The sequence below is a fragment of the Rhamphochromis sp. 'chilingali' genome (genome assembly GCF_963969265.1).
Source record: "Rhamphochromis sp. 'chilingali' genome assembly, chromosome: 20".
In the NCBI taxonomy this organism is placed as follows: domain Eukaryota; kingdom Metazoa; phylum Chordata; class Actinopteri; order Cichliformes; family Cichlidae; genus Rhamphochromis; species Rhamphochromis sp. 'chilingali'.
Window position 1 is genome coordinate 17785644 of NC_137947.1, and position 15911 is coordinate 17801554.

Below are 15911 nucleotides of genomic sequence, written 5' to 3' on the forward strand. Positions count from 1 at the left end.
CGCGATACAACCAATGGTTATATGAGGGAAATATGTATATTTCCTGCCTAGTTGGCAAGTGGTTCCTGTAGCTGAGTAAAACTGGTTGCAAATAAGGCACTGCACCAGAAACCACCTCGCAATTGCGTTGGTCACTAGCAGATTGCTGCAGTTGGTTGTAGTTTGCGTGAAAGACGGCGACTTCCTTCTCTGCAAACACTGATGCAAACTAGAAACAGAGAACATTCACTTGCAAACTAAAAGCAGAAGACACAACTTCTACTTTTAAGGAAAACATTCTGTTTCCAGTTTGTGTCACTTCCCTGCGGAGATTAGCTGGCCAGTGTTTGTGGACAAGTCAGCTCATTCCATGCAAACTAAGAGTAACTGTGACCATCTGCTAGTGACCAAAGGTATATCAACAAGTTTTTTACCAACCAGACGGCCAAAGAAAAATGTGGGGACCCCTTGGCGACCAGTAGGGGCCAGAGAGTCCTAGTGGTTGCCAGGGAGAGCTAACATGTTTGAAAACGTGCAACTTTGAAGGTAAGCCTCCATTTTTTTGGAGGAGGTTTTTGCTAATCAGCTGGGGAATACAGGATTCTTAGCAAGAGGTGGTTGCCAGGGGGTCACTGACTGATCTGTAGATCTCCACAATTCAGACTTTAGCAATAATATCCCAGCAACTGCCAGCAACCAGCTGGGAAATACAAATAAATCTCAATACTCAAAATGAGCTGGACATTTTCTCTGGTTGTGGTTTAGGAGGTAGAGCAGGTCATCTACCAAATGGATCCCTGGCTCCTCTAATTTGCATGCCGAAGAATCCTTTGGCAAGGTACTGAAGCTCAAGTTGCTCCCGATGCATTCATCGGAGTGTGAGTGTGAACGTAAGTATTATACAGAGCCTACAGTAACAGTAAAAGTGCTTTGATTGGGTGAATGAGGTTTGTGGTAAAAAGTGCTTTTGGACTTCAAGTCCATTTACAACCACAGAAGTCGATCCTCTATTGGCCATTACAAAGAATGTAAATTTAAGATGTCTTAACACTGACGCTGCTTTTGAAATCCATTGTTTATATACAGTCTATGGAGCTTACTTTAAAAGGCTACTGAGTTGCATAATAGCTGATGCATTTCTGGAGCTTGAGCCAAACTGAAAGTAAAGATATTTCATCCACTGCTGCATGCACTGTTATTTAGTGTCTTCTGCAGGCCTCCCAACTGGTGAAGCTGGAATAGTAAATCACTGGAGTGCCCTTTTAAATCAACAAATGGAATTTAGTTAAATTTCCCAACAGTGTAATGCACCAATATCATCCATTTCCACTAAAGCAAGTAACAATGCATGTTTTTTCACAAAACCCACGGTTTCCTTGAAAAAACATAACGATAACAGATAAAAATAACAATGAGTGAGGTCCACAGTTTGTGTCAACTTCATTCTGTTGTGAGGATCGACTAAGAAATAACATCTCTGTTGATATTCCATGACAACAGACCACAGTAAGATTGTTTTTGCCAGCTGGAAATGCTGTTTCAGCCTGTGCCTGCAACATGAATCGAACACCCACTATGCCAGTTCAACCGCTAATAGCGGAGCTTTATCGTTTTTCTGTCCTGTGTCACATCTTGAACCTACAACAAACTTACTCTGCATCACAGTTAACCACATGCACATAATACTGCTCCACCTCTGAGTCTCTCGCCACAAATCTTTGAAATTTCAAATGGCCTCTTAGCCTTGACACAATCGTTTTAAGGCACATACAGTATGTTATAGTATAAAATATTGTCAGCCAGTTTTTGTAAGGCTAGAAATACAGTACATATAAAACAGTTCACAATTCCTATACCAAGGATCCTCGAAAAGCAGATTTCCATAAATGATAACTAAAATAGTTTCCTCTTTAGTGCTTCACATCTGCATAGTGATATATGGAACCACAGTGGGTATTCCTTTTTCTTTAAAGTGGCTCTATTATGCTCATTTCCAGATGAGTGTTTTTATTTCTGGGCTACAGTGGAGTACTTTTGGATGTTTAGGTTTAAAATAAATATTTTTCAGGGGAGCCCTACAATCTTAAAAAAGGCATTATAGCTCCTTTATGATCAGCCCTGTTTCCTGGTCCAAGCTCCTACTGCACTGGTTGAGGTTGTCATCTTTTTAATGTGTTTTAAGACTTTGCCCCGAACACCAAATATTTGAAGAATCACACCAAGATTTCAGTGTGGACCTTAGACTTAGGATCAGGACTTTTTTACAGCAAGTAATCCAAACCATACTGTCACATATTAATGTAGCGGTTGTGCTAATCTAAGATGTCTTTTGGCTGAAATTTGATCCGTTTTTAGCATCTTCTTTCTGCTCTGTAATGGCTTTATCTCTCCCAGCTGAACAGCATGAACAATTTAACTCAATTCTTACATTTTTTGTTAGCAAATGTATTTATATTAGCTTAAGCTAATAGCTAGCTCTAAAGCTAGCCACCAGGTAGCATATTTTTAGCATTGTCTGCTAGCCCAACTTCAGTAATCCAAATGTCTACTCTATGATACTCCAAATGTCACTGCTTTGTTGTTTTGCATCTTTGTTTACGCCAAATGTTGTGCTTGTGTTTTAGAAATACTTTAGTCAGAACATGGCATATCGTCTTTACGCGGAAACTAGCTTGCTAACCTGGAAAATTCTCTGTTTTAGGGGATGCCTGGATATGTATAACAAGAAATGAGGAAAAAAATACATAATAGTTCCACTTTAAAGATATGGTTTCTGATATTAGGCCCCATAAAAATGGATGTAAACTTAAATCACCATAAATTTCAATACAGCCATGAATTCTCACCATCAACATATCACAAACCAGCTCTTCTGTCTCTCGACAAACCTGAAAAGCAAAGTTCTCCAAAGCTTCACCTCTCTTTAGGCACTCTACGCTGCAATTAGCTGTTGGACATAGTTTCTTCAGTGTACAAGCCCTTGGAAAGTTTTCCATCTTGCTTCACCGACTCCACTGAGGCTGCCAGACATCAACTGGCACTAAAACTTGGATAAAAAAGTCTCTCTGAATCTTTGTCAAGCAAACAGCTCCTTTTGTATTATGCTATCTTGTGGTTAAAATCTATTCAGGATTTATGTGAACAGTTTAGAGTCCAAAATCATGTTTATCAATGCTAAACAAGCTGTGGCAAGCATTTTATCAATAGTTTTGAAACAATGAAAATATGTGACTGCCAACAATTACTAAACCATTTTTCCCCACAGCTGCTTCTGCCTATCTAGTGTCTATTTTTTCCAACGCTAACAAATAAATGAGAGGCAAGAATGACAAGAACAACAACAAAAATAGGAATAGGATAAATGAAGCGTTATCTATTAGCAATGCACTAAATCTAGCCCAAGGAGCGTTTTATACAACTGAACCTACAGTAGTTTCTAAAGACAAGTGGAAGCAGTTACACAATAATGCGATATACAAACATACAAAAATGTCTCTATATGTCCCAGTTAAAATTCAAATTGCACACGAGACAACAAGAAAATAAATAGGCCAAATGTAAGCTAGGGATGCATGGCACATTATCCCTCAGTTAATTCACAGTTAATAAGATGTGCTGCTGACCCTAATAAGGCAAGACATCAAAGGCCTCGAATACATTATGCCATCATGAGAGGCCCCAGTTAAACGTTCGTCACATCTCCACACACTTCACTTGGCAGGGAAATGGAAAGCGGATCTCTGTAAACACAAAGCCAACAAACCCCAAGGTGAGGTAATCTATTGAGACAAATACTGTCAGTGATGCCAAGGAAATATAACCCCTGGTGCTAAATCATCAATATAATAATTTTCTGTTGTTAAACATTGAGTATTGAGTAAATTAATCATGTGGTTCTGATACATAAGGCATAAAAAGTCAATCATTTTGGCCTCTTTTTTTTTTTTTGCTGTGTTGAAGAGCACTTCAAGAGATAGAGGCTGACCCTCAAACATATTCTTGGATGTACTGTCACTGAAAGAGGAGGAAAATGACTAAAGTCTATGCTCCACAAGTGGCTGAGAAGAGGGAGTGAATTAATTGATGTGGTAATAAAGGAAGGCATCAGGAGATTTGGGAGGATTAGACCTAATATCCACATTAGATGTTTCTGAGACACTGGGAGGAAGACGTGAAGAAGAAAGGGTGCCATGTCGTGTTGAGGGAAATCTGGATGTGGACCGGGAAGGGAGGATGTATAATGTCTCAATGGCGGATAAAAAAACAGGGTTTGGGATGGAGCGGCTCCTCTCTGCTACTGAATAATGATGAATATTTATTGCACACGGCGGCAGTAGTAGCCAAGGACTTTACACTTCTCGCACAGGTGTTGGGGGTGCTCCTTACTCTGGTCAGACACATCCAGGCCATCTGGCTTCTCTAAAGGTCGCTGGAGATACAAACAGAAGACCAATAATGAGTCATATTAAACACAGAAAAGGGCAAACCGAGCAAGAAACACACATAAACCTCTTGAATTTTGCAAGCCGTTTATTTAGCAACAGATTCAGGTCAGCTATACGCCTAACAACTCCAACTCTCATATTCTTCACAGACCTGATGTGTTATTTGCCAAATTAGATGCAGAGATATGGCAATGCACCATCAGCCATGCTGGCTAGCAATACATTTTAACAACCTGGTGCTAAAGGAAAAGATGCAGTATGCATTTAATCGTGATGGACTGTATGGAAATGTTGGCTTCAACACTGACCATCTTGGACTCATTATCGAGGACAAAGGTAACCTTTCTGGGCCAGCACGCTTGGAGGTTATTTTAACGGTCCATCTGGAAAATTTTATTTTTCATCTATTGTTTTTTTTTTCTTGTTAGAGCTTTGAACAAAACCTTTATTTATTCCAAGTGGTCTAGCTAAAGGAAACCAGGTTACCATGGGTCACCACAAGAAGATATTTGAGTCTAATGAGTCTTCCAGGAAGTGTTGAAAATGTATTATTGCTTTGTCAAAGACATTAGGTCCTTGATGAAAGCTGGAAGAGAGTTCCCTTGGAGGCTAAAGGGAATTGAGTTCAAGGCCCTGTACTGCAGGCATCACCCAGTGAAATGACCTTAAGGAAGAAACATCTACTATATGTAAATATAAAAAAAGTGGTTTTGCATACATGTGACCACAAACAATTTAATGTTAACTTGTCTCTCAGGTACTCTCCGAGTACTAGTGAAACCAAAGCGTGAAAAGCGAACTAAAAAAATTGGAGGTTTAGGAGGCAAAAGTTTTGCCTTCAAAGTAAAAGTTGTGCTTCAGCACTGCAACCAACATCAAAAAGCCACAGCTTTTACTCTAAAGCTAAATGTTCTCCATTTCTAGTTTCTGTCACTTTTTGCAAATTTTACTATCACTTGTCTTGAAAGTTGGCATCATTTGCAGATAAACATGAAAAACTAAAGACTAACATGGCAATCTGCTAGCAAAACCATCAGGGAATACATATTTTCTCTTAACAACCCGTTGATGCATCATATCGCATCCAACATGGCAGATTGGATGAACTCGTGTGATGTCGTGTGAGAAACCTCAATACACACACTGCATATGGTAAATGGTAAATGGCCTGTATTTATATAGCGCTTTCACTAGTCCCTAAGGACCCCAAAGCGCTTTACATATCCAGTCATCCACCCATTCACACACTGGTGATGGCAAGCTACATTGTAGCCACAGCCACCCTGGGGCGCACTGACAGAGGCGCATACATGCATATAATAAATGCATGTTGCCACCGTAGTGTTACCCACTGGTAGATGAAGTTGGATCGCGAAAGCTCGACGTGAGCATTTTGCCCTTAACCATCTTGGTGTTTTGAACCCAGACAAGATGAAGAAGGACACGATCTGATTGTGGGACAGGGACATTACATGCTTAATTGATACTGACCTTCCAATCACAAGGTAAGCCTTGGTAGAAAAGAAGATGGACTAACCTCTTGCTAGCCATTAGAAATAATCCACCTTTAAAACACTTGCACATTTTCTTCACTTTTCAGACCCAGAACATAAATCTATCATTTATATAGTCTATGGTCACAACTTCAGGTGACCTGGAGGCTTGCTGACGCAGTGGCAACTCCCAGACCTTCAAATGCCCCTTTCCACTAGCACCAACGCAGCTCGACTCAACTCGGTTTTTAGGGTTTACCATTAGGTGGTAGTACCTGGTACCAGGTATGTGTTTAATACCTACTTTGCCGGGGTTTCAAGCGAGCTGCCAAGATTAAAATGCAACATCAACCGACTGTATGTCAGTGGATGGGTCACGAGAGCAACTCCTTCAAAAGAATCAAATCAGCCATTTTTGAAACCCAGCACCGAGAGGAAAATGGCTACGCACAAAGTAACACCATGGTCCAACAACAAGGTGCAGATTTTTGTGCTTGGTGAGTGACGACAGAATCAGAGCAGCATGACTTTTGGGCCACCTTGCTATAACGATTCCACCCACACTGAGGTGGTGCTCAATTGTAATTCAAAACAACTGAAACCAAGTAGAGCTGAGTTGAGTAGATTAGAGTAGGTACTAGTGGAAAAGCGGTTAAGTACTGCAGTTTGTACTAGCTGTTAGCTCCCTATCTTCTATCTAGGATGACAGCAGCGCATGTAAAACACTAGATGTTGCAAAATGTACTAAGGATATGCGTGACTAGTTGACTAGATGTGAAAACCTTGCTGCCTTTGCTAGTCGGCCCCAGAAATACTGGTCAGTTAAACATAATATGTAATTAAAGGATAACGGCAGATTATTTCTCTGAATCTAAGCGGTAAATGATCCGAGGGGGGAAACCAAGCCAAATTCTGCATTCTGCAAATTCTGTACACAGAATGGTGAGGAAGGGAATGCAGGTGGCGTGAAGTGGGTGGAGACGAGTGTCAGGAGTGATTTGTGACAGACAGGCAGCATTAACAGTGAAAGGGAAGGTTTACAAGACAGTAGTGACTCCTGCTGATGTATGAGTTTGGAGCCAGTGGTGCTGACAAAAAGAAAAAAAGAAAGATGGCTGAACTGAAGATGCTATGATTGGGCGTGACCAAAAGTGGTGGGTAATAAAACCTCAAAATTATATCACAATATATCAAGAGAATTTAAAATGCTAGAGGCAGCAACATTTACAAATAAACGAAGGTCATTTTCTGTCCTTTTCCAATGACCTACTGTCACTGATAACAAACTTCCAAATTTGAAGTGTGACTTTATTGGAACAGATAAAACAGAAAAACAGGAAAGTACTCTAGGCAAGTTTTTCTCCTAGAAATGTGCAATACAAAATATAAAATAACTGCTTAACACTTCAGTTTAAGAATAATTAAAGTAACCTAACTTCAATAGCTGATGACTTACACGTTTAATTGCTTTGACTGGCTTTATTGCAGCTACAAGAGAAGAGACGGACTGAGAGAGACTGTTTTGTGTAAAGCGAGGGTGACAAAAAACTTGAGTTTGACATCTAAAAGGGTACAAATTAAAATCTCGATCAAAAGGGTCGAAAGTTCATGTCTGTATGACGTTAAAGAGGACCAAATTTTGAACACTCGAGGATGTGTTTGGAAAATCCATATTCTTTTCATTTATGGGAATCCGCAGCCTGAGAAGGAGCTGTGCTGAGCTCTTTGATACTCAAGGACACCGAGGTTAGTGGTCTGTTTCAACTGCTGACCGGGTTGGAAAGGGGAGGGGGGTATGTTAAGTGGGTGACACTGCAAATGCAGAGAATTTGCTTGTCTGTGTGCAGCTTTGCCACAAGACTCAAAGCAGAGTGAGGGTTTCTCACCAGTTTCGGGAACAAAGCAGGTTTTACCAAGACATATTTGAACTCTTGCAAAGTGTGTGCAGACTTCTATCTGTGGTTATGACTACAGGTAAGCTGTTTGGGTAAGATCTCAGAGATTTCTAATAAATTATGCATAAAATTTCAGGCTCCGAATGGCGTTAATGCTCGACAGATGTACAAAATGTCCCTTTCCTGCTTCATTTCACGTGTTAACAGAGCAAAGCGTGGACAGTTGTGGTATTCTGAGAATGAGCAGGCCTCAAGCCGGCAACGATCCTAATTTTATTTCAGGAAGTGGAATTGGAAGAATGTGAAAAAGCATACATATCAAAAGATGAAGTGTTGAGGATAAATATAAAACTGACACGATTCTTTCTCCAGCTCCGTACCCAGCTGCTTACCAGGATTATTTGAGGTTAAGTTGAACAGATTTCTCTTCGAGTGTTGTTTGAAAAATGACTCCAGAGAATCCTGCTTTATGTGCTTTCCCTTCTTATTATTAAATGTGAGACAGATTTCTGCAGCTGGAAGTCTGACTTCCCTCTGAGTTAGTTTATGTCTGAGACCCATTAATACAGAAATATTTGCTTTAGCATTTGATGGCATTCAGTGTATAATTCCAAACTTTTATCAGTCAGGAAATTTCATTAGTTTCGTCAATGCTGGTTTATTACCAAAGCAATTATTAGTGGTGGGATTTTTATTTTACTGTAATGAGGCCATCTGGAATATCATCAAAACAACACGGAAACCAAAGCCTGATGTCTATGAGCAATTTTTTTTTAACTCAACTGCAAATTCTCAGGACATGAGTGCTGTGATGCAGGCTTACATACCTGTTTGTGTGGATAAACGTTGATGTGGCATTTGATACATTCTTGTCCCATGTTAGCCCAGGAGTTGCCACTCATCCACTTCCTCTTACACTTAGGGCACTTGTACTCTCCAAAGCATCTCTTCTTCCCTTGGTAGGGTGTCAGTCCTTCACCTTTGGGTCTGGCCTGTAAAGAACAAAGTGAATAAGATGCTTGCACATGTGGAAGCTATAGACTGCATATATTTAAAGCCTCATTCTGAAGCCAGAAGAGAAGGAGGGGTAGATCTGACTGGTATCGACCTGTCAGTGACATGGTACCAAACCCTTTATTTGTAACGCAGCACAGGAAAAGCCATCCAAATATAACACACACAACAGCATCCAACCAATGACACTGTGTTTTAAAACTATGTCTGAAAAATATAGTTTATTAAACAGTTTCTGATGAGAATAATCACATTATTTTCCCCAGAGCCTAATCCAGCAAATCTCTCAGCTGTGAGGGGAAAACGCCAGCACAGCGCAGCTACGCATGCAGAGGGGTGTGACCCGGTCAGTCAGCCAGTGAAACGTACCTCGTTAAAGGGGATTTATGCGTCAGCGTCGTAAACGCAACAACTTTTGGCGTAACCTGACGTGCACACCTAACCTGAGAGAATAACAATCATCTTCTCAATATAAGGAATAGTAATCGTAGCATGAAGATGAGGACTCACTAATGTCAGCAAATTCCTGGAGTTTTATGAAACTATCCGAACAGGAAATGCACAAAGAAGTGGAAACACTTGTGGGAAAAATATGTTTACGAACCAAAACAAAAGGCCTCAGAGATACTGGCGAGCTTTCCACTCTGTGTGGATTGTCATCAATCAGTGGTTTGATCGTGGTTGCTAAACCACAATAATTCAAAGAATTATTGGCATCTTCAAGTTAAAAATTCATAGAAAATAAGCAAAGACAGATAAAATAAGTGGCAAAAAAGAAAAAGAAACTGGACTTTAGCCAGGTTTTTGCACACTGCATTACTTTTTTTTTTCATACTCTGTAGGTAGGGCTGCCACAAACGATTATTTTGATAGTCGACTAGTCACCGATTATTTATGCGATTAGTCGACTAATCAGATCATCATCATCATCCAAAATAAACAAAAAGTCCTTCAAAAATAAAATGCAGCAACCATCACTGGACGTAAAACTACAGCTTATTGCACCAGCAGCATCTGCTCTTATATAACTATCATTAGCTTACAGCTTTAAGCTTTTAAGGTGCTAACTAAAAATAAAGACAAGATGATAGTTTATTCAATTTTAATGAAATTTGCAGATTGTTTCGGTAAAGTTTAATAAACTCCTTGCTATCTAAAATATAACAGGACACCGGAGTATATTCTCCAGCATCTCACACTTCTGATAATCAGCTGTCTGCTTGACGTTTATTCAGCTGTGTAAAAACTATAACTTTAATCTCAGCCAAACCGATTTACTCAGGAACAAATAAAATACAAAAAAAAAAAAAGCCAAACAACAACATTTTTAATTTATCTAAGTGACTCATATATATTTAACCTGAGTTGCGAAAGACGGCGGTGGGTTTGAAAACAATTTGCCGGGAGTCCGGTGTTCTCACGGCGCTAGTGACCTAGCCCCCGGCTAGCTATCGAGCTAGTGGGTAACAGACGTCTCCGAAAACGTCGGAGCGCTTTTGAAAATATGTGGTGTCCTGATAAACTGAGCAGATATTTGAGGTTTACACAGCTACATTCTCGCCTGAAAATATGTTAAACGTTTATTTTGTGACCCAGAAAGAATAATAAGAGTAATATTAAAACTAACTAGCTACCGCCATTGTTGGAAACTAAGCTGGGCCGCGCTATGAATTCTGGGACGCTGCTGCTTCTTCTTCGGGGTTTAACGGCAGCTGGCATCCTTGTACATGCTGTGCTGCCATCTTCTGTTTCAGTCCGTTATTACACTCTTAAATCCTGCTATTATTCCTGCGTCTTTTGCGATCTTACAAAGCTTCAAACGACACGTCGACTATTAAATCAGTCGTCGACGATTTTGATAGTCGACGTAATCGTGACTAGTCGACAAATCGTGGCAGCCCTATCTGTAGGTAAACTAAACAAACATCTTCTTGCGTGTAATAGAACTTGAAAGCAGCAACGACCATAAATTTGTTCAAGTGTTTACTGAGGAGATAATTCAAGTTACAAGTAGGGTTATGCTCTCTGCACAGCTGGACTTCTTTGCAACCATAAGAGTAGCCCCCTGCTGTGCATTAGATATATTGCAGGTTTATGTTGCTCATCTTTAATATACAGTCCATATCTTTATGTAGTTAAAAATTTATATGAAATAGAAATGCAGGTTTTTTTTCTTTCAGTCCAGAAGATGGACAGATAATAAGAGATGGTGAGATGACAGCAGGGTGTGTCCATCCTTGTTGTGCTAAAATATTTTCACCTTCATCAGACAGGACACTCCTACAAACAGTTTTGGCACAGTTTGCGGTCTTGTAATTGACATTAACTTTCATTACATCTGTGTTAAATTACTCCCAACGATTCTCGTGAGGGAGATGATTACGAACAGTCAGTCAGCCATGAAAAAGCGCAAGCCCGAGGGCAGTTCTTTCTCGGGGAGCCGCCTCTATGACTTCATGTTGGCAACTTTATTTAAGCCACTATAGCAGCAATGGGAAAACAGACAAATTTTTCCTCTAGAAGCATGTCTGCAATGACTGCGAGACATTTGCCAGAAGAAACCCACATGTATGCTGATTAGTAACTTTGTCAGAACTTGTCATAATCAATTTAAAGCTCCATTACTGAAATAAAAATGAAGACTCATCCCAGAACAAGTGATAGTCATCATCAGGCTGGGAGTGGGCTATCTGGGTAAACAAATATCTTCATTTTGGGAAGTAAACACTGTAAATAGAATACCAAGGAAGTCCTTTATTTTATTTAAAACCTAAAAAATATGTTTTTTCATGAAAGTCTGATCCAACAGGCAGAAGTGAGCCTCACGCAAAGCATGAAACTGCTGGCAGCTTTCCAGGAAGTTAGGAAATGCTGCGCCTTTTACTTGAAATCAGACCTGTCCAGTCCACTCTTGAGTCCCTGCGACTGCAGATTGTTTTCATCATAACTTAGACATTGCTTGCAGATTCTGGAATAGATGGTAAGGGGGGTAAGGGGTACCAAGAATGAGAGGAGGAGGGGGTACAATCAGTATTCCTGGTTTTCACTTATTTTGTCCTAGCCCATGTATGAGTAATAAGAACTTTAATCAGGAGCATGTGGCTTCTCCAAACAGACGTCAGCACTTTGCATCAGCAGCAGCAAGCCAATACTAAGTAATGGCGGCTGTGCTTCAATCGGGCCCCTCAACAGCATGACCTCAAAGCCACTGTCAGCTTTGCATCTCCCACTGTGACAGCATGCAAGCTGGAAAATCTGACTTCTGCTGGCTCCCACCACACCACTCGCTATACAGTGACAGCGTTGTCTTGATGCAATCGATGGGCAATCTTGGAGACAATGCCATGGCAACATTTTGTTTGAACACTCCTCCAAATGAGCTAGCTGTTATATAATCCAGCTATAAACAGGCTGCCATTGTTACTCTAAAAATTAATTTTAAAGTACAAGAACCAGCTGTGGCAAGATTGACCATTAACACACGCAACAAAATACGACTGACTATTCTGAGTTTAAAAACAAAATCATCAGTGTACCAGGTGTACTGCCAAGGAGGTTCTACCTTACCCCCTTGTTATTCAGATTTATTTAGAAATCTGAACATAATCAGCGGTAATTTCCTCGTGCAGCTGTTTGTTAGAAAAAGAAATTCTCACTAACACTGTAGCCAGATCTCAGCAGGACAGAAACAGCACTCATCCTCCTCATGACCATTCCTCTCTTGCTCCATGCTGCTTCCAGGGCCCGGCTTTGACCTTTGGCTGCACATCGCGCTCTCTGTCTGCAGCTGAGCCATCTCAGATTAGCTCAAACTCTTTTCGCAATCATTGTGTAGATGCTTGTATTATGCACATAGAATATAGAAACCAAATAATAATTACATTCATTTGTTGACAATCATTTTATGTCAATTTCATTTTTGTCTCTACAAAATCAAGATCTGAAGATCTGTGTTTGCTGATAGCAAGCGCCACGCATCATCTCAATGGATTCTTCTTTGAATCTAATGGTCGCCTGAGGTCCTTTCTGTGCAGAGTATGCTTGTTCTCTCTGTGCCTGTGTGTTTTTCTTCCAACAGACCAAAAACGTACTTGTTAGCTTTGTCCTAAACAGGCCGGAGGTGTTTGTCCTGTGAAGTACTGGCATCCTGTCAAGGGGGAACAGCATATGTGCTAATGGTTGGGCTACTTCAGCCATGCACACCAGTAGGTTAGGTGTGTGTGAGTGTTATAAAAGGCAAACAACAGAAAATGTTAAGAAAAACTTACTGAACACAACAGCTCAAAAGACAAGGACACTGCTGAAAAGAAGGGTCTGAGGAATTTGGTGGTGTGGACATATTTTGGTTATTTAAAAACAGACAAAGAAGCAGCAAAGCATGCACTGTAAATGATGTTGGAAGCATGTCCACACAAAGGCAGGTAATACCTACGTATTTTTGTCTATTTGTGGGATTGTTTCCAAAAAAATCTATCCATACAAAAAAATTATAAGATTATAGCGGTAGGCCAGGTGATGGAGTCAAACTCAGGGCTGTGAGGTTACAGTGCTAATCGCTAATGTCTCTGTAATGTCTATAAAACACTGTTGTGTAATGCTCTACAGTATGCACACTGAAAATAAATATTATTTAAATAAAAATTAACCTTAAGCCTTCACTTAGGAGAAAAAAATGAATCTTTAAGCTTGACAGAAATAGTGATTTGATTTATATCATATATATATATCAATACAGACTGATTTTTTTTTAAAAGGTATGATATCGCAATTTTTGTTCAATATTAACAAGTCCCTGATAAATAAAGTTTGTTTTGAATATATTACATTTTTTAGGTTAAATAAAATAGTATTTAATTAATATTAAGGCTGTTCGATATATATATCGGATGACGATATAAAAATGTCTATCGTTTCATTTTACGCTATCGTTTGTTTCGTGGTGTCGTAAAATAAACAGTTTACAGCAAAAAAAATTTCATCGTTTTGATGGTTACTGTAGTGGCTTTATTAATAAGTTCTCTCGTTCTCTTATATATAACCACACTATGGACGGACAAGCGCCTGTTTTTACGTTGGCAACAATGACGGTAAAACCATCGCGTGGCTCCGCTGCCCGCTTGTTTGTTTTCCAAGTAAACCTTTCACAATAAAGCTCAAGATCCTGTTGAGACTTTTCAAAATAAACTGAATCACGCGAAAAAGTATGCAGAGTGCTTACGGATGAGAATCAAAAACGAGCCGTTAGGTGCTAAAAAATAAACTTTAAACTCAAACGTTAGAACAGGCTTTTCCCCACAGCACGCCGTGTAATAAATACAAAGAAAACGGCGGCCGTTACAACCTATGGCTAAAAATATAGTTTCATGCATCGGTTAAAACAGTCGACTCCAGGTGCAGGACGCCCAGCTGGAAAAAGTTCAAGCAAGTCGACTTGCCCGAGATTCACAGAATTTACAGAAAATATTACATTTTTGGGATTTATATCGTTGTCAGGATGATAAATGTCTTATATCGGGGATCTGAGATTTTGGTCATTTCGCACAGCCCTAATTAATATGAATAAAAATCAGTAATAAAATTATTAGTTTTGGACCTGTGTACAATAAAATCGATGCACTGATGGATCAGTCAGTCAAGAATTAGCCAATTTATCAGCATTCTCATGCATGTGCATCACGTGCACAACGGCGAAGGCAAATAGTCGCATGCACACTCAAAGCCACATGCTAACATTTTGTTTGGTAGGTGAAGGCAAGTGTATAGCAGCTCATTTTCAGTTCATATTCTGTACCTATTTCCAGTGACAGAGTAGATGCTGTGACTTCCAGAGTTTAGTCATCATTTACAAAAATAATACTTTGCAATGAAAAAAATTGTTTTTGTTTTGTATATGATGAAGCCTATTCTTTACATGACTTCCACTTGCCCACACTGTCAAACTTAATTCTGCAGTCAATACTCTGGTCCAATCATTTTCACATCAATTCCTTCTGCAAACCAATCAGCTCTGTCCTTCAAATCTCAGTGCTTTTGTTTTCTTCTGCCTTTCAGCCTCTCATTAGAAAATTAATTACACACAAATAAATGACCAAAGAAACTTGCGTCTGTCCAACAATATGGACATCAAGTTGATAAAAGAGCAAAAAGTGAGTGAAAAAGCAGTGAATGAACCAATTTCTCATCACATCTGCCTTCCACACAGTCTGAAATTCAGTTTTGTGCAACTGCAAAGTACTGTAGAATTTATTTGGACATTTGAAGTCATAAATCTGAGTATTACTCACATTGTGGTCAGCTGCTGTCAGCCCATTGTAACTCGCCCGCCTCTCATGGTGGTCTTAGACGAAGAACGAGTTTAATTAATGAATTAGGCGCTGTGTTTCTTCCATACATACAGGACCTGTCCTTCTATTTACATCGGTTTTCACAGATGTAAACACTAATGACTGAGCAAAAATGTTTTAGTTAAGCTTCATTTCCAGGAAAATAATCTTTTAAAACAACATTTACAAACTGTCCACAGCAGACACAATACAATGACTAATTTAATGGAATTGCGTCATCACACCATGCAACGCTCTGGAGATGAGCCTGCACAGGAGGATGTGTTTTGTTTTCCGTTGCTCTCTACAGTTGAAACCATTCAAGCTTGTGACAAGTTAAAAGCTAAATGGACATATCTGACCAATTTAGAGCATTTTAGGTGTCCGTCAAGTGGAAACAAGGGCTTGAAACGGCAAATGGGCCTGTGGGGATCTGTGCTAGGAGGCTGCAAGCAGTGTTTGTCATATTACTTAGTGTTTGTTTAAGTCCGCAAGGCTATAGCCCTGTGTGTTGAGATAAGGGTCAGTGCGTGTGTGTGTGTGTGTGTGGAAGACAGTGGCCTTAGACAAGGCAGCGATGCTCCATAACAACAGCTAGTTTACCATATCCTCCTCTTGTCCAGATCAGAGCACACACACACACACACACACACACACACACACACACACACACACACACACGCACACACACACACACGCACACACACACGCATACACATTATGGGTCATTGAACTGTTAAACCAAGCATGCACACGTGATAC

The 15911-nt window shown here is 39.9% G+C and overlaps 1 protein-coding gene across 1 annotated transcript in view; it reads right to left on the reverse strand.

Moving 5' to 3' along the window:
• Positions 1–425: 425 nt before the first annotated feature.
• Positions 426–15911, reverse strand: part of zcchc24 (zinc finger, CCHC domain containing 24) — a 40740-nt gene continuing 25254 nt past the window's right edge. Inside the window, exons 3-4 of the mRNA XM_080868415.1 lie at positions 8640–8804; positions 426–4408 (exon numbers count right to left, since the gene is read on the reverse strand). Of these exons, the coding sequence (XP_080724541.1) occupies positions 4295–4408; positions 8640–8804 (279 nt within the window). The 3' untranslated portion in view covers positions 426–4294. The remainder of the gene's footprint in view (positions 4409–8639; positions 8805–15911) is intronic.